The 19888-nt window shown below is 45.8% G+C and overlaps 1 protein-coding gene across 4 annotated transcripts in view; it reads left to right on the forward strand.

The window, feature by feature from the left end:
• CMC2 (C-X9-C motif containing 2) overlaps positions 1-19228 on the forward strand; it is a 105804-nt gene extending 86576 nt beyond the window's left edge. For all 4 annotated transcript variants that reach the window (XM_078671019.1, XM_078671018.1, XM_078671020.1 and 1 more), the window contains one exon: positions 19025-19228. In XM_078671019.1, the coding sequence (XP_078527145.1) occupies positions 19025-19111 (87 nt within the window). In that variant the 3' untranslated portion in view covers positions 19112-19228. The remainder of the gene's footprint in view (positions 1-19024) is intronic.
• The last annotated feature ends 660 nt before the right edge of the window (positions 19229-19888 follow it).

Here is a 19888-nt window from a genome sequence, read left to right on the forward strand (position 1 = left end):
TCGACTGTCACATGGCAAAAGTCTGGTCTGGCAAAAAAAGTGGAGCCCTCAAATGTTCTTTTACTGTCGGGTCTAGCCTTATCAATAATTTCTTGCCGCAGCAAAAAGTTCCCAATATAAACTAGGATAGCTCTAGGAAGGGGAGCCTGGCCACCTCCTTCTGCGCCATACACCTTTTTCTGTTTAAAAGGAAACCTGTGCGCCCTCTGAATTTCCCTGTCCCACTGCAACTCGGACTCAGGAAATGCCCCCTTCAGTAGGTTTATCACAAAACGCCTAGTGTCTTGGCCCTCCAGCCCTTCTGCCACGCCCAAGAGTCTAACATTGTTGCGCCTTTGGCGATTTTCGAAATCTTCCATCTTCCACTGGAAGTCTTCTGATAGCTTTTCCTGCGTTGACTTAAAAGATTGCCAGCTCCCACGGTCATCTTCTAATTTGCCAGTTCTCTCTTCCACCTCTGTCACCCTCCCTACCAAATCATCATAGAGTTTATTTGTTTTTTTCAGCGCCAATTGAATTTTTTTAGCATCCTGTCTTGCTTTCCGACTTACTGCTCTGGCCTCGGTCTGTATTTGCTTCAACATATTAAATACAAGATCAAATGGGGCACTATGCATAGAGGGACTAGCTATATCCTCTTCCTGATAGGTCTGCGAGGTTGCTGAATAGTCCCAGAGGAGTCTTTTATCTGGACCCGCAGGGGAGCCTTTCACTCCTTTACTAGATTTACCCTGTCTTTTCTTCTGCGTAGTTTCTTTGCCCATATCCATGTCTGAGGAGTTGGAGCTAAGGCCAGTGATCTCGCCCTCATCATCGTCACCCTGTTCCTCAGATGACTCTTCAGTAGGCATTACTGAATCAGAATCCTCGTTCACGGAGTAAAAGTGCTCCCCTTCCACTGACGTGACATCTCCCACTCTCATCAGCTCCTGGGCCCTTGTGCCTCCTCCAGTAAACAGATCATTATTCACCAGGCTAACTGAGCTCCCCCATGTGGACTTGGCGTTATTTGCAACAGCTAATTCCTTCTCAAGTGAGATAATAGCGCTCATCATATCAGCGCTTCCAGTTCCAATCTCACCCTTGTGTATAGTCTCTGTCTCTGTCTCTGCATGTGCCGCTGCTGCGCCCTCCGAGATAGATTCAGGAGCTGCTTCTTTCTGCTCTGGATCCCGAGCCATGCCTACAGCCTGTGTCCCAGAATCGGTAATCTCTTCGCTCCCAATGCTCTGCTCGGGCTGTTGCTTAGCAACCACCAGCATCGCTTTCGGTGCATCAGCGGCGTCCTCGAGGCCGGCTCCACCATTACTCGGCCCTCCCGAGTTACTGCCACTGAGACTGATACTTTGCGCTGTCGATCGAGCAGTGAAGACCTCCTTCGAGGTAGGCTGCCTAAAAGGTGTTTCTTTTACTTTTCCTGTATTCCTTGAGAGCATATCAGGGCTGTTCACACTGTTGTCGGGTATCGCGCTAGACTTTCCCCGCTGCTCCGTCCTCGTTCTCTGCTGCGGGGCCGCTACTTTTCGTACAGCGCCTGGGTTTTTTGCTGGCAGCATAGCCTCTTGTGTAGATACCTTTTTTACTGAGTCCGGCTACGGCTGGTCTTTACTTTTGTCTTTGTCCTTCCTTTCGTTCTTCGCCGCGCGTGAGGGCATTTTAGCCGGCTGTGTCTGTGTCTGCGGCTGTGACTGCCGCTGTGTCTGTGCTGATCTTTTGGAGCTGATGGTATTCATCAGCTCTCGTAGCTTCGTCTTCAACCAGAAAAATTCTGCTACTAGGCGAATTTTCAAAGCAGCTCCAACAAATAGTGCAAGTCGGGATTGCCGCCAAAGTTCAGGGGCCATCAGGGGTTATCGCTCAGTCCATGCAGAATCTGGCTCTGATCATGATGTTGGCGATGTTGACGATGGGAGAGAGGAGAGAGGAGTTAATGCGACCTCTCAACACAATCCACCCGCGGCCATCTTGCCTCAGGAGTTCTCCTTCTGTCAGCCTGTATTTTGACGCGGTTTCTGGCTGCCGCCAGATGCTCTTTGGCATCCTGCAAAACAGAGAGAAGGTGAGCATGGTGTTGTTGGATGGTAGGATGGGAGGAAAGACTTGATTGTTCAAAAGGCAGTGAATTGGGGTGATACCCGTTAAGGCAAAAGAAGGGCGAACAACCCAAAGAAGAATGAGTAGTGTTATTGTAGGCGAATTCCGCCATCCACAACAACGTTCTCCACTCCTCATCCTGCTGGAGGGTAAAACACCTCAAATTCTGCTCCAACGTTTGATTCAGTCTTTCTGTTTTGCCGTCTGTCTGTGGATGATAGCCTGTTGACAAACGAGCATCGATTTTCATGATGTCGCACAGAGCCCTCCAAAACTTGGAAGTGAACTGTGTTCCTCTATCCGTAATGAGAACAGAGGGAACACCGTGCAACCGTACCACGTTTTGCAAAAAGACTATGGCAATTCTCCTGATGTGGGCAACTTAGTCAATGCAATAAAGTGACCCATTTTAGTTAGATGGTCTATCACCACTAGGATAGTGTTGTTGCCGAAACTGAGAGGCATTTCCACAATAAAATCCATGGATACCGTATGCCATGGTGCAGGAGGTACCGGTATGGGACGGAGTAATCCGCTGCTTCGTTGGTGCTGTGCCTTAGCTTGAGTACATATGGGGCATCTGGCAATGTACTCTTCGATGTCCTTCCGCATCGTCTCCCACCAAAAGTATCTGGAAGTGGTCTGGAACGTTTTTTGTGCTCCCATATGTCCACTCAAGGAAGAATCATGAGTCCATTGTAGGACTTGCATCTGTAGTCCTGTCTCAGGTAAGTACAGTTGCTTCTCCCTAAAGAGTAACTTGTCTCTCAATGTTCTCAGTAGCTGTTCTTTGGCTATCCAGGATTGTGCGTCCACGTGTTCGTTTTCTTCTTCAACTTGCTTCAGAAATTCAGAGGAACATGTGATCGCTGACGCAGATGGAATGAAAGAAGCCTTTTGTAAAATGATGGGAGGGTCTTCGAGTTCTGTTACTTGATCCCTCAATACTGATTCCGGTCTTGAGAGGGCATCGGCTTTGCCGTTTTGTGGGCCTGGACGGTATTTAATTACAAAGTCAAAATCTGAGAAGAATAAAGACCACCGCAACTGGCGTGGGGTTAAGGCCTTTTCACTTTTCAAAAAGAGAAGATTACGGTGATCCGTGAATATTTCAACAGTGTGTCTAGCCCCCAGGAGATGGTGTCGCCATTCCTCACATGCTCTCTTTATGGCCAGCAACTCTTTGTCCGTGATACTATAGTTAATTTCACTGGAAGACCATTTCCTGGAAAAGTATGCCACGGGATGGAGTTGGCCTGATTCGGGGTTCCTTTGCGATAATATTCCTCCTATGGCATAATGAGAGGCATCTGTCTCCATCACGAAGGGTTGATTGGCATCAGGATGCCGTAAGATGGGCGCAGTGATGAAGCGGTTCTTCAAGGCTTGGAAGGCATGTTCGGGGGGTCAGTCCACTTGAAACCGCTCCTTTCTTCAATAGATGGGTCAAGGGCTGTATAATCCTGGAGAAGTCTTGGATGAATCGTCGGTAAAAGTTTGCAAAGCCTAGAAAGCTCTGCAAAGCTTTCACACTGCAGGGAGATTCCCACTGAATGATTGCTTGTGTTTTCTTATGGTCCATCCGTAAACCATTCGGGCCAATAACGTATCCCAGAAACTCCACTTCGGTAGTGTGGAACAAGCATTTCTCCAGTTTGGCATATAGTTCATGTTGCTGCAGCCGTTCCAGTACTTCCATCACGTGCTTCACATGGTCTTCTGGAGTAGGAGAGTAAATCAAAATGTCGTCGATATAGACGATGCATGAGACGTCCAGCAAGCCCCTCAACACCTCATCCATAAAGAACTGAAATGCCGCAGGGGCGTTGCACAGGCCAAAGGGCATGACCTGGTACTCATAAAGCCCGTATTTGGTGCGGAAAGCTGTCTTCCACTCGTCTCCACGGCGAACTCTCACCAGATGATACGCACCCGCAGGTCAAGCTTGGTGTACATCCTTGCGTCTTTCAACTGATCTAACAGGACCGGTATCAGAGGGAGAGGGTACCTGTTCTTTCTGGTTACCCTATTGATGGCTCTATAGTCGATGCATGTGCGCAATCCTCCCTCCTTCTTAGGGATGAAAAACAAAGGAGACGATGCAGGGGATGTAGAGGGACGTATGAATCCTGATTCCAATAGCTTCTTAAGATATTGTTGAAGATAGGTGTTCTCTGCCTCAGTAAGGGCGTAAATCCTGCTACAGGGAATACTAGCTCCTGGTTCCAACTCGATTACACAGTCGTATTCCCTATGTGGGGGTACCTTGCTGGCTTCTTTCTCACTGAAGACATCCTGGTACCTTCTATAGACCTCTGGTAAAGTAGTGACAGCGTTGACACTCAATGTTCTCACTCCGCTTGCTAGAGTGCTTGCAGGGGTTTCCATCCGGATTTCCTCATGTATGCATTGAAGGGTACAATGATCAGCACAGTAGTCCGAGCTGAGCGTGATCGTACGAGCTGCCCATTTAACAACAGGATCGTGTTGCGTTAACCACGGCATCCCCAAGATCAGCTTAAACTGAGGAGCATCGATTAAATCAAAGGTAATGTGCTCGTAATGGTTTTGTCCTACTTGCATGACCAATTGGCGGGTATGATAACATACCGGCCCCGATGTCAGGTCTGAACCATCTACTTCTTTCACGGCTTCAGGCGTTTCCTTCTGAATGCACGGAACTCCCAGTCTTTTAGCGTATTGTAGGTCTATGAAATTGCCCGTAGCTCCGGAATCCAGCATTGCGTGTACCATCACGGGTGTTTCTCCTGGCCAATTTATGGTGACACACAAGTTCATATGGGGCACAGACGGTTGCATCGTGTTTGCTACTGCGTGATAGACCTCTTTCTCCACGTTTTGGCTCAAACAAGGGGTCTCTGGCTTGTTTGAGCATTCTCGTTTCCCGAAGCACTAGAGGAATAATCAACTGCTGGAATGTTTCGTGCATTTTTGGTTTTCGATTTGCAGTCTTTGATGAAATGCCCCGACTTCCCGCAGTACATGCAGAGTTTCTGATTGCGTCTTCGGGTTCGTTCCTCAGGACTTAAAGGACCCCTTACTCCTCCGATCTGCATAGGTTCAGTAGTGTCAGACGATGAGGCACCCTCCAACACAGCTCTCAGTGTAGATATCGGAAACCGCATCTCATATCGATGTTTGTCGCCTTTGCGTTCCTGCAGTCTGTGATCCAACTGTACTGTAAGCTCTATTAGCTCTTCACAAGAAGAAGGCATATTCACCACCTGGGCCAGAACGTCCTTTAACTCTCCTCTCAATCCTTGGTAGAACAAGGAGACTCTCTTTTCGGATGGCCAATCAGTTTCAACAACAAGACGGTTGAAATTAGTTATGTAGGACAAAAGGTCTTGTGATCCCTGTTTGAGCGTGATAAGTTCCCTATCTAGGGAAAGCATGTGAGCCTTGCGGTCAAATAATTTGCGCATTTCCTCACAAAACTTGTCAAAATTAGTTAGTACCGGATCATTTCTATCGATCAGGGGGAATGACCAACTTGCTGCGTTACCTCCTAAATATGATAACATAAATGCCGTCTTAGAATGATCATCGGGAAAGACAGTGGGTTTGCACATGAAGTGCAGCTTGCACTGTCCCAGAAATGTACCAAATTTCTTAGGATCCCCTAAGAACCTTTCTGGTGGAGCCAATGGTAATTGCACTGGTTGAATAACCTGAATGGTGGAGGGACTTTGCACTCCTGGAGTTAAGGGAGAATGGGTCTGCACTGGGGGTGGTAATGTAGCTTCCCTGATATAATGGGCTCCTCTAGAACTGGTGGGACTGGACCGAGCTATCCCAGCAACCTCAAGCCTAAGGGTACTCATTTCATTCTTCATTTCGTGATTCTCCCCTCTGACTGCGTCTACTTCCACCCTTAAAGCTGTAAGAGCGTCTAACACAGATGTCAGGACAGTATTGGTATCCATCGCTCAGGCCGTATTAGTACGTGGGCTTGTCACTCTGTCACAAAGTAAGGCAGATTGACTAACCTTGAGCATCAGGTACAGCAGGAGCGATGTAGTTGCTAATTTCTCTCCTCCCTAGGAACGGCGCCTCAAGGGAGTCATAGACATGAATACTCCCTATGAGGACCTCCCCCAGGGAAGGGGAAAAGTGGAGAAATAAAAAATAAAGGACTGGCAGCCAGAAACCATCTACAGAGCGTGGCGACAGGAGAGACACCATACGTTAGATCTGTGTTCTGATTTCTGCAGAGAGACACAACAAACACACATAAATGTACTCCCCCCCCTGACTACAATACTGGTTATATATACATATGTGTGTGTAATCACTTACTTAGTAAAGCTGCCACAAGCATTCCAGTAGAAAAGGGCACAAAAAGGTAAAAATAAAGTAAATGCAAAAGAAACAGGAGCTATTCAAGAACCACGGTTCTGGAAAGCTAAAAGTTGTTTAGCTATAATGGTGAAATGTCATATGAGTGAAAATCTACTTAGCTTCATGAATGCAGTCTCTTTCTGCTCAGCTGCACGGGTCTCAAAATCCCAGAATATCGCTTGGAGTCAATACTTCTTGCTTCTGTAGCGATTCACTAGGCATAAATCCGAGCCTCTCACCAGATGAGGTAAGCCAAAACGTGCAGCAAAATGTTGATTCCCAAAATAATTGCCAAGAAACAAAGCTCTGCTAGCATGTGTCCGGTATTTCTGTATGTTTATACAATCCAATGTAAAGTTCAAGTCCGTTCCTTCCCCTTCGCAGAGAGCTCAACTCTCTGCTCTTCCAACTCGGCTCCAGATGGGGTCAAGGGTCAATAAGCATCGCGAACGCTGTACCAGAGAGCTTCTCCGTCGGCTCTCACAGCGCGGCTCCAGATGAAGAGATTAAATCCGAGGCAGAGTGGAACAGCACTCTGATTTGCAAGGTTCCAAATCCGATAAGGCACTAGAGAAGGGCAACACCACAGGTGACAAGCACCGAGGGCTTACTGAGAGGGATAGATATAGAAAGCAGGAGCATAGCGGATAGGGAAAGAAAGAGGAAGGACTACACAGCAGGCATTCTGGGAGACGTAGTCCATCACTAAACACCTAAAACGTGACAACTACTCATAGCTGGAAATCGCCATAAAGCGGGATGGAACCTGTTAGCCTATTGGCTAGTTACCGCTTCATCCCCCCCAGAATACTTTCAGGGCATAAACAGGACACCCTTGCTACCCTGAACCTCGGATCACATCTGGACTGGAGAGAGGACCAAAGGAGGACTACCCTGCTCACCCCTGGATCTGGCATGAGAGGTTGCACCAACCTCTGGTCTGCACTTGCTGTTCCTTGTGCTAACAAAGTGACAAATGTGATTGTGGTGTCTGGCTTGTATAAAAGTCGCTTCAGAGCCCCAGTGAAGGTGAAATCCATGAGTCTGCTTACTCCTTGATCCAGCACCAAGGACATAAAAGCTGAAGTAGCCGGTTCTGGCTTGTTAGTAGCCGCTTTTATCGAATCACCACTAACGTGCAGCCAAGAAGACCTCTTCTTGACACTCTTAAGTTGTACCTGAGTCTGTCGGACCTGAGAGAGTCATCACAGTGCAGATTGGTCACCAAAGCCAAACACTATTTCTTACCAAAGGAAACTGCTGGGTCCGCCTTGACCGGAAACCAGTAGCCCTTTCTTTTAAAAAAATTTTTTTTTTTAATTTCTTTTTATTATTGAAAATTAAAAAAATAAAAGATACAGTGGCAGACGCCTTACATCACGGAATGGATAATTCTCAAACAAATAAATGGTGAGCAGTGAACGGAGAGTCCAGACGGTGAAGCCAGAGCTCGGGCTAAAATGGCGTGTGATTTTGCAATACACAACAATAATCAATCCTATATATCGACATTATTGACTCTTCCATCACTCCTTGAAAACAGGATATTAAATGTAAGATAATCGAGTGGGTGTCGAAGGCGACACAATAAAAACAATAAGCGAAGCTACGATCGTTATCCCTTTGCAGCAATTAAGGGGAAAACATTGTGAAAAGTCTAAAGCAACCCCAGCACTAGGACCTGTCCGCCCACCGAACCAAATAACCCCCCAGGAAGGCAGCTACCACCAGGATTAAACAAGCATTAGAAATGCAATCGGGCTCGGATTTATTTGAGTTTGAGCTAATGGCATTGTAAATGCCAATGTGTTGGTGGAGTTCTTCTGGCTCACTAGAAGTTGTGTTTTGAGTCTATCTGACCTAGATATCTCTTAATCATATTCATTAAAGAGGCCTTGCTTTGTGGCGATGTCATTAATCACATATTTGAGCATTTGTTGAGTTATTTCATGTAAGATGCTTTATTTTAGTGCATTAAAGGGCAGTATTGAACAAATGTCACATTCATCTTTTATTGTCAAAGTCTTCTCTTGGAGCATCAGCCTACCTTCAAAGAGGTTTTACTGAGCCCAGTTTCACAGGAGCAGGTGGTTTATTCCTGGATTGGAGTTACAAATAGGTCAGCAGAGATGATCTTTCTGTGTATTTGGGGCCGTCTGGCAGGATCTAAACACTTCTATGACTACGCTCACCCAACGGATGGTAACTTCCTTTGGGTGTCCCCTGCCACAGGGCAACCTTCGGGCTGTTGGTCAGGATAGGCATGCCCGTGAGATGACTGCTTCGTGTGTAGAGGTACAGTGGGGCTCCGGGTCAGACATCTGCTGGGCAGTTACTTGAGCATCTCTTGCAACCATTATACTACACTGCAAGTGTGGACTACTCTAACATCGGAATGTGATGCTTGGATACCCTTGAAAGTACGAGAAGAATAATGCATCTCATCAGTAAAAATAAAATACTCCAAACGACAGAGGCAAAAGTATTGGTATATTAGATGTGATTTTAGTCAAATACAAGAATAGTGCTTGGGTGTGATTGTGGAGTTTCTATCTTTATCTAGAATCCTACCACTGGTCTATTGGCAGCAGCAGCAACAATTGTTACAGATTAAGTAAAACAGGATTATAAAGGCACCTTATCAGAGGCGTCTAAAAACCTACGCGGGAAGAGAAAATTCTGAGGGACTTAAACAAAATAATGAAAGTTTCTAAGACAACTTGGGTAAGAGTCAGTTATCAGTACAGGACATCTGCTCATTGAAAAGTGTCAGGCAGCAGCAAGCGCACAGCTGGAAATGGTGCTGTGGGATGGAAAGTGGGCTGAGATGGAGAGAGAGTGGCCATAGCTCAGGCAAGGCAAGAAGGACAAGTTTACAGCTGACAGAGAGGGGAAAAGAAATGAACTTTCTCAGAAGCAGTAAAAAGGATAAAAACATGAAGATACAGTGCCTTCAATCTCTGGAGCCAGAGCCAATCATAAAACTCCTATTTTTCACAGGGTTCACAACTCCACAAATAAAACCCATCGACGGCGAACATGAGATTCCCCCGTGATCATGGTCTGCGCTGCTACGTAACTGAGCGAGGTAGAATCTCGTTCATTACCTCACAGGTCGTAACAATGTTTTTTTTAATTCAAATTTCACTGAAATGTCATGGAATGACAACTCGATTGGGGAAGATAACGTTTGGGAATATGTCAAAGATGCAAAAGCTTTGCTTCAAAACAAATGAAATGTACAGTGGCTGTTTTCAACTAATACGTCATAAAAGCTGCCCTTCGGACACTCAAACTCTAGCATTTAACACTTGCTTTTAAGAGGTACAAAGTGCACCACAAACTGGTGGCACACTTTCAGTGCGCCTCTTAAAGGCAGCCCTCTGGGAGGGAGGAAGGGGAAGGGAAGGGTGGTCTATGAATCCCCCCTAAACAACCCCTTGCAGTGAGTGTAGTCTTTCAATGCACGTGCCTGCAAGGGTACCTCTAATCCCCCTTAAAAGTGCAGATGGGTTGACACTTGCATAGTGAAATACAGAGCAGGTTTTAAACATTTGCTCTGTATTTCACGTGTATTGGCTGTCCCAGGACAGCGCGAGTTCACGGCTGCCCTGGGGCAGTTCATTCATTCTAATAAAGCACTCTCTGCGCAACATTTGACAGGTGCACTGTAAGGGCGCTCTATCTATAATGCAGCCTCTGATGTCACTGGTCAGCATAGACCCAGCACCACAGAACCAAAATATAGCCGGACCTTCCTGGATCGTGTTTCTTTCAGGAGACACAGAGGTCTTCGCTCACAGACCTCAACTCTCCGGAAGAGACGACCTAGGTATACCCACGGGCTTATTTACAAGCCCCTTGCGCCACTTTTCCCAAAAAGTGACGCAAAAGTGGCGCAGGGAGCTTGTAAATCTGCCTCTATGTGTTTGTAGACTCACTACCACTGTGGCGTGGCGTTGTCGCAAGACAACGCTGTACAGAAACGCAGGCTGTGTCCCTAATGTGTTCTTGCGTAAAGTAGCTGGTGCTCGTATAAAGCGCTACAATACCTACGGGTCGAATCAGCGCTATAGAAAACTGCAAATAAAAACTGCAAAAACAAAACAAAACGCAGAGACATCTGACTTTTTTTTTCCAACATAGAGACATCTGATTTGACAGAGATAGTCGTTCATTGGACCTGGAAACTTGACTTGTCTGACGCGGGATTCGTCGTCAGTAGCGCACCGGTCCGTTATTGTTTTCCAGGCGCTGAGACCTCTGGCATCCCTTATCAGCCGCATCGACATATGCTGGTTTTGTAACTGGGTGTTGGCTTGAAGCCATCAGCCCGGGAGACGCGGAACCATCATGGCGCCCTTTTAACCCTGACAGCACAGTTCAAGTATGCGCCTCTTGTTGACATTTTTCTTTCAGTTTAGAGAGCAGCTAATTGCGCGGAATGGAGCTGTCATTATGCCGTGTATAACATTTCTGTTTTCGATTGGCCGCCGCATGCCAACGCTTGTGCTGGCAGAGCCCCGCACCGCAGAGGAATGTTTCAATTCTGTACAGACAACGCAGGAATGTGTACCCCGCTGTAGATCTGCAGGCTTCGATTTGTGGTTAAAAAAAAAAAGTACTCCTGTATATTTACTCCTGTGTTTGTAGGAGATTGAAATTCTCAGAGGGTAGCGGGGCGCTTGTGGGAAGATTTCACGTGTTTTTTTATATAGCGCTTCCTACTCGTGACCAGGCGTTGAAGGTTGTCATGTCGTGGTTTCCAGGAGTACTTCTGGAATTCTTTTGCAAATGCTTCGCTTTTCTTTGTCGAAGGAGTATCGCGGGCATTTTAGAAATGTCCGAACACTTTGCAAAGAGAAGGGAACCCGCTTCCTCGAGATCACCATACAGTGTGGGGTAGTCAGTCATTCCTTGTTGTGTTCTACATACTAATTTACTCCTGTCCTTGAAAGAAGTAAAACTCAAATTGTATGGGGCACGGGGCGGTGCTGTTCGAATACTGCCATGTTCACTTACTTTGCAAGACATACTCACTCTGACTGACACGCCCATTCCCCTGCAGGTAACATATGCTTTTGTGTAACAACCCCCCCCCCCCAATACTGGTGTAATGACACGTGTGGGTACATTGCTTGTGAGGGGGAATCTGAAGAGAGTGTCCATGGCACGCGAGCTGTGTGATAGGCATGTATCTCCACAGACTTAAATTCAACCTTGTATTATTAATATATAAATAATGTGTCGATGTGATTTTATCAATGAAACACCGACTATCCGATAGCCTATATATTACTTGTGACTCAACTTGCACTGGGCATCGCATCGCATTTTAAATGATTGAAGGTTCTTGCTGCAACAGAGAGGTATGCGCCTACCTATAGTAGAAAATGGTATTCGGCTCAACATCCTGTGATTCTGGGCAAATCACTTAATCTCCCCTTACCCCGCCCCCCCCCACACACACTGCAACTTTAACATATCATGTGTCATTGTACAGGGCGTTGTGTTCAGCTCAATGTACTCTTCTTATCGACCTCATAAGGATGAAAGGCAGGGTGAATTCACGCAGATTCAGCCTGCGACCCTGGGTTCCAACACAGACCCCCGAGGTGCATGCGTGAGGCCACGGACCCATCACACCAGTGAAATGCAAGTACCTCTCTCATACGTTCAGTAGTCATGGGCGTGTTTCACTTCTAGACACTCCAGCAGAATAGTGAGCAGGGAAAACTGTACGAAAAGCATGAGCTGTAACCTGCAGGTGTGAGTATTCGTTCTCCCTGATCCGTCACACCCGGCCTATCCCAAATGGAAGGGGTTCACCCCCAGATCGAAGTGCAGGTGTTGGATATACTAAACACATATTCTATGCACATGTTAACTTTAGGGGTGCCCGATAAAAATTATATGGGAAGTGTCACCTTGCAGTGGTGCAGTGCACATGCCTACGCCAAGAAGCACTGGCATACCTTGTACACCACACACTTCATTAATGTTGGTATTTATGGCCGACCTCGGACTCTTTTTGGTGTGCAGACCTTGAACCAGTCTTGCGTCGTTATTCGAATTGCAATTTTCAATCTAGTCTGCTCTTTTTTTATCTCTATGTTTTTTGCAGTTTTATATAGCGCGAACTCGACCCAAAGGTATTGGGGCGCTTACACGTTCATTTTTGGATGCACGGGGAGAGGAAGTGATTTTCCCAGAATCACAGGCTGGTGAGCCGTTGCCGCCGAGACTCGAACCTGGTTTCCCAGCTCCTTTTCGGACCGCGAGGGGTCACCCTCAGCTCGGGGGAGCTCCTCGTGTGATCTTGAGCACAGTGGAGCTGTGGCTTGGTTGCCCCCGCACACTCCGTCGTGTGGCGGGCCTCGCGCTCCATACCAAGGGTGGCGCGTGGTTCTGAGTATATTTAGCCTGGAGGTGTGAGGTTCTCGTGTTAATCCTCGGGTGTGAGACCTGCTCTCGGTTACCCAGCCCTTTCAGCGCCTCCGGAGAGCAGACATCCATCTGTGTGCACAGAAGGGGCCTCTCTTCGGCCTTCCCGGCTGCTCTGCCTAATGGAGAAAACCCTCTGGGCCGGCGGGCGTGGTGTCTGGCTGGCCGGGCACGGTATGTGGACCCGGCTGGGCAAAGCAGGCTACTCCTGCCAGGCGTGGCCGGGGGCACAAGCGAGGTGTTTGTGTACATCCAGCCTTCCGAGTGTACACACGCCTCATTGTGTCGACATTGAGGTAAGTAGGCCTCAGTCCTAATAAATGGGCGCAGACAAGTGACATAGCACGGTGAAAGCACAATGAGGCATCTTGTTAATAGCAAATATTTAAAATTTGCGCTTAGAAGGTTTTTTTACGCTACACAGCCATCAAGGCACTTTACAGCAAAAAAATATAAAAATTAACAAACCTTGATCCAGCCCATAAGAGCCGGCAGACGTCCCCCTGCTGACCTCTCCAGCGGATCACGACATTACACCCATCCGTGGATGGGTGGTAACAGGGGAAACAAACGCTTCTCTCATCCTCGCTCACACATCCACGTCGCCTTCACTTCCTCGAACAGCAACTTCGAGCTTGTTCGCCACAGCGCCATCTAGTGACCGCATAGCCGAACAGTAAGGCTGAATGGTGAACGCGCCCGGCCATCTGGATTCACTTACGGAGGCACCCTGACAGCTCCTAATTATAATTAATGTACTTCTTTGCGCGAGCACGAACGAAATATGCCCAAAATGGCGGAACAAAACTACATTTACCCTATCACTTCAAGCCTATTAAAACGACAACACAACGAAGACGAATCACTGGCCAGATGACAGAACACGCTAAGGAATGTGTGGAATTTCTCTCGGCCAAAGCCCTAGGAGATACTTCTTTTTTTTCTCCTTTAACATTAGTTCTCTAACTCCTCCCACTTACAGTGGGGAGGAGTCCGAGCCCTAAAAAGGAGTTTGAAACATAAAAACACACACAAATACAAACTACGAACACCCCCCCCCCTCCCTGCACCCCTGCATAAGGCTTCCGCCCAACCCCAACTAGCAGTGTGCCTGTCGCCCCATCTAACTAAGTATCAAACATGGAAAAATGGAGGAGGAATTTGTCATACATGCTCCCGGTCATCCCTCCCCCTCGCCAAAAGTGAACGGCCCCTACTATTAAAATATTGAAAGAAATTGATTAACGAAACTACATAGTGGAAGTTATAACAACCACCGGACCTCCCGTATCAGCAAAGGTAGCAGAATCCCATGTCCATTAAAGTCTCAATATCGAACCCAGACAGTCAAGTTCATCCCTGGCCCTTGCGATCCTTCATGCGAGCTCCCACCATTAGAACCACCGGAAAGACAGGAGAGTCAAAGAGTCCAAGGAATTTCAAACGTTTCCAGCCTAAACAAGTAAAAGTTATTAGGCCTTGAAGTGAATCAATCACGCTGAAGTATTCCCCCATCGACAGAAAATCTCGATAGCATTTCCTCGACGGATGTGGTAAAGTCAAATGGGGGCAGAGGGATGGAAAGTCAATCGAGAAGGTAACAAAGGAGTCCTCCAGCCGTGAACGGTCAAGTGATTCCATCTCAAGCGACAATGGTGTTGGAAGCAAGAAATTTTCAGAGATCTCGAGCTCGCAAGCTGGTACTCGAGCGTTAATCAGGGGCATCAGAACCATGTTCAGCGCGGGGTCCTCTTCCTCGGTTAAAATCCGCTCCGCAGGGAACTCAACTTCTGTCGATGCTGGTAAAGGGTCAGAGTCCGGTCTCAAACAGATAGTCTCAACTACATCGGTCATTTTGTGGATGATGGCGTCAACTTGATAGTGAAGTGCCCCGATGGCGGCCATTATGGTACTGAGTGTCGGAGTACACTCCGTCCGATCCATCTCCTCACGCTCGATAAGAACCAAATCGATTACCCCGGAGGGGCCGGACTGCTCCGGGAGGACAGACAAGAGCGGGGCGGATGGTAACGGAGGGCGACCTAGCGAGTAGGCGATTTTGCTCCGCCGCGGCAGGCGGGGACCCCAGCCCGCGAGACCCGGGAGGCGGTACAAGGTCTTCGGGGAGGGGACCCCCGCTCACGGTCACAAATCTTTGGTGTCGCCGGTCCTGTATCATTAAACATACCACTCGACCGCCATCCGAATTGGGCAAGGATGACCTCCACTTCGAAAGACCGGACCCTGCCCACGTCCCGCGGCCGATGTTATTCAACTGAAACCCGGCTGGGTCAGTACTCGAGGCCCCGGCTTCCAGGCTGGGTTAGGCCGAAAAAGGACACGGTGTAACTCCGTCATTCGAGCCAGCAAAAGTCTTGGAAATGCATCATTGGGATCCGCAACTCCTAAGCCACACGGAGGTCCGGCGCAAAATCAGGATAATTAACAGGATTATGGAGCCAGTGGCGGAGGTCGATGGAGCCGGGAGCTTACGCGGCCATCTTGGTTGTCGTAGCTCCTCCCCCAGTAGCCCTTTCTTAACTGGACTTCTTCTGGCTCACTGAGGACTTCAATGGACATCTACTCCTGTTGCCCAGTCACCCCACCTCAACCGTGGATCAAGGAATAAACCCAGGAAGACCCCGGTCGACTGCCCAGCACCCAAAGCATCTTTCAGTATCCTCAGCATCCTGTATCCTCTTGATCAGCATCAGGACCACTCCAGTGAAGTCTATGACAGTACTAATGCAAAGTGTTGAACTGGACGCCAGACTGCATTGGTGACCAGGTAACTGCCCAAATACTCCTCATTGGCCTCCCTGACCTTCTCTCTGTCAGAATTGGTCACCCAGTCTGTGCCAAAGTAGTCAAACACAACTCTTTAACATTTTCTTTAAAGTTTCTAAACTTATTGTTATCAATGCTTGTTTGTCATTTGAACTAAAAAGCTGAGATTTGAGTTTTACTTAAAAATGTGTATCTCCTAAACCCTCCAGTAAATGTTAATCATTTTGGTGTCTAAAATTCTTAAAAATGTAATCCATTTTTATAAATTGGTGTCAGATATCTTTCATGTTCCCTATGAAGAAGTATGCCCCGTTTGGTGCGTGAGGGAATTCGTCCCAAAAAAGGAATTCTTCTTACCAACTAGGTTATGCTACTCTGTTCCTCATGAATCTGTTTTTCTTTGCTTAGACCCAGAGGTTCTTTTGTTACATAGGATTTCTTTCATGTGGCATTACATTCTTAATTTGTTGTTTGGCGCATCTAAATGCTTTACTGCTCAAAGCCACAGCTACCCAGGGTTGAGCTAAAGCTTTTGCAAACGAGCCTAACTAGACCTAAGACAACCACACCATATAAAACACCACCATCCTCACACAAATGTAATCATTCTTTTTGCAAATCTACTCATCCTTAATGTGCATTTTATGTAGTGTGTCAAATACACACACATAGAGTTGGTAATACAGACGCAAGTCATTTTTTGTACATACCATCAAAAATTACACATTATATCGGTCTATGCCTGAACAATAAAGTTACAACTGCAGAGTTTGTGTAGTGCAGTTAATAAGGAATATTGACATGGCTTACACCCATGTAAAGGAGTAATTTCTTGAAGGTGATTGTAGCACCCTTTTTTGTAAGGATGGCCCTAACCGATAATTTGATCCATATGGCAGAAAATACTAAACAGACTATGTGTGCAATAGTTCTACAAATTCAGAGATTTGACAACGTCGAAAGAAAAACTTTAGTATAAATTATCCCTGTAGCAAAATGCAAGAAGCTGTCTCTTGATCTTTTATATTTGTGCAATTAGGAGAAATGACATTTCATATTAGCAGGGCTCCTAGAATTATGAGATTCTGCAGCTGTAGCGAACTTTTGCATAATTATGGATTAGCTGCATTTGGCAAATAATCCATCATCTGCTGCATAATTTGCAGTTTTTAACACAAAAAGTGTTTCTAGCTCAAACAGACAAAAATGCAGTGACAAACCCTCTGAGATGGTTGACAGGTCAATTTTATGTAGCTTATTGCTGCATTTGAATGTTAAAGTGGTACTGATGAGGTGAAACCTTTGCTAAGAAAATGTTAACATGCGTAAAAATGACAAATAATGAAGTAATACTGCTACAAAATGTGCCACATTATGCTGCATAATTTGGCTTTTTGTGCTGTACACTTTAACTCTGTCACATATTTGGGTCCTCTCCTGTTGCATAATTCTAGTAGCTCTGCTTATTAGTCACAGAGTACCTGCCTCCTGTTAAGAAGAAGTGGACCCATTGTATGAATAGCTACCATGTTTGGAATTGAAGACACTGTCCCTAACAGAACAGCATATTTCTGAGAATTGTTGATATTATCCATGCAAATATTTGTAGCCCTGTTGAAAAGTCACTGTATAATTAGTTAAAGTTCACCAGTACTGGTACTGTGTATGAAAAGGTATGGCAACTAGTGGCGAGCAACTCACATATGCCCACCTCCGCCACCCTACAGTGGGCAGTCGCCTTCCACAGTAAGGCTCACATATTTGAGCATTAATCATCATCCATATGATTCCCTTTCATGTGTGCCCCATGTGTTGTAATTGAAACAGGCAGACCTGTCAAGCAGGATTTCACACTGTGATGTCAAAAAGGATACCCAGAGCACACACCCTGCACATTCTCTGGAGTTCCCAGGAATGATCTCTGCCCATTCAGGTCAGCCTATTATTTTCTCCTCTGAGGCATTTCTCAAATATTCAGACCTATTCAAGTCTAATTACTAGCTGAGGCCTGGCAAAGACTTATGCTAATTAGCCTTCTGACAGCCAGTTCAGTCATTTAACGGGTACATTTCTAAAAGTTACTATTCCCTAGTATTTATTAAAAGTCCATCTTCATTGAATTTGATTTTTATTATCTATTATAAATAATTGTATAATGTTTTTTCTAGCTAGTCTCATTCTGTGAGATACAGTAATAGGGTTGTAATCTGTAGTTTGGTATTCTCACAGGAAAGCTAGGCCAGCCACAGTGAAAACTAGCTTTTGGGTGCTAGTCACCTTAAGGACATGTTAATATTAAATTTCTACATGTCCTACTTTTAAATACCATGCACCCGCCTTGTGAGCTATAAGGCCTAAATAGAAGTGTCTTATTAATTTTTAAAAGGGAGGTCAAAAGGGTTTATTTTGAAAGGCTGAATTGTAATTTTCACACCACTACAGTCAGGCTACAATGGTAGGCACACTTTTACTAATCTGTACTGTTTGAACCCTAATGCGAATAATCAGGCATTTTTCAGTAATGTAATCACAAGCCTTTTTTTGCACAAGTTTTGTTCTTGCACTCCTCATTTCTGTTACAGCTGTGGAAGTCTGTCTAAATGGGGGAGATAGGACGGATTAATGGTTACAAGTGCAAGTTACTTACCTCAGGCAATGGCTTTCTGATGGCTTCTGTGTTTCAACACATTTTATATTACACGCCACACCCCTCTTATAAAGATGCATGAGTCTTTAATTCCTTTTTACATCATATTTTGCTCTTATTTCAGTTCATTTGTTTCACTCATGGTCTGTGTAGAGCAGGGAAATTAGAGGCCGTGCCCACCTTCTTTATGAAGCCATGTTAAATCCAGTACTTGTAAAGCGCACAGCTACCCGGAGGCATCCCGGCGCTGGGGGCCGTTGGGAAGATTAAGCAAGCTATTGACCAGAGTCACATGGTGCTGGGCAGACCCCTGCTGCTGGAGCCGGGGATCGAACCGTGAGCCCCAGCGTCCGGTGTCAGTCAACCCTGGCCGCTGCGCCACACCTCTTCCCCGTACTTCCGGGGTGGCTCTTCTGCAGCTCTGTGGTTCATGGCGCATCAGCACTTTCTAATGTCTGGCTTGCATTGAATTTTAATGGATTATGCATGACTCTCCAGCGGATATTTCTAAATGATGCATCTACGGGATTATAGATTATGTCACAAAAAGCTTAATTAAAATGTAAGTAATTTGTTATCGTATTTTATATAGATCTTAATTACATAAGACTAATATACAAACGTATTTAACAGTTAGCATGCTGTTGTTTTTAAATACAGCCACAAAAATATTTTTTGCTTGTTTTACAGTACAATCAAAACAGAACAAAGAACCAGTTACGGGCTCAAGAGATGAAACAAAGGCTCATAAATGCTCAAAAGCAAGAGCAGAACTGAAACTATAAAAAGCAGACACAGCTTTAAAGAGATGGGCACTTTGCAGAGATCTGAAGAATGTATGTGTTTGTTTTAGTGGAAATTAATAGTTCTTAATAAAAAAAATTATTTACCATACTTTGCTAGTTAGATGTTTCATTTGTTTTGAAAAAGAAATGAACATGAACATTTTAAAAATGATCAGCCCTCTTTTCATCATTGAGTTTTAATGGTTGTGCGGTTTTGAAGAGAAAGAGTACCCGAAGTCTAACAAATTCTACGAAGGTCAAGTAGCGATGTTTTGGTTAAAAACTTTGTAATCTCCCTCTTAAGAGTAGAAATAACGCTCTAATGCCAAATGAAGTTCACAATAGTAGCCGATACTCAACATCTGACTGTCACTGAATCAACCCACTGTTACCGGTACCAGTCAGTGGCCATATACCTCATCCTAAGCACTTTTTTTTTGCAGGTTTTATAGCTCGGATTCGGCCCAAGAGTATTTTTTTAAATTATTTTTTAGGCACAAGGAGTGATTTGCCCAGAATCACAGGATTTGAGCCATCATTGTGGCTGGAACCTAGTTCCCACAGTTCTAAAGATGGCAGCTATGGACACTAGGCCACATCTCGAGTAGATTTAATAAAAATCCATGTTTTAGTCCAAGGCAGCTTGCATTTAGGTTATGTGTCCTAGAAAACAGATTGTGTGGTGCACACCTAGTGTCTAATGATGAGTTTGGTGGTCCCCCTGTCGGCCCGCCACTGCCGCACCGACAGGAGGATCACCATGAAATGG

Source organism: Lissotriton helveticus, chromosome 12 (assembly GCF_964261635.1).
Source record: "Lissotriton helveticus chromosome 12, aLisHel1.1, whole genome shotgun sequence".
Lineage (NCBI taxonomy): Eukaryota > Metazoa > Chordata > Amphibia > Caudata > Salamandridae > Lissotriton > Lissotriton helveticus.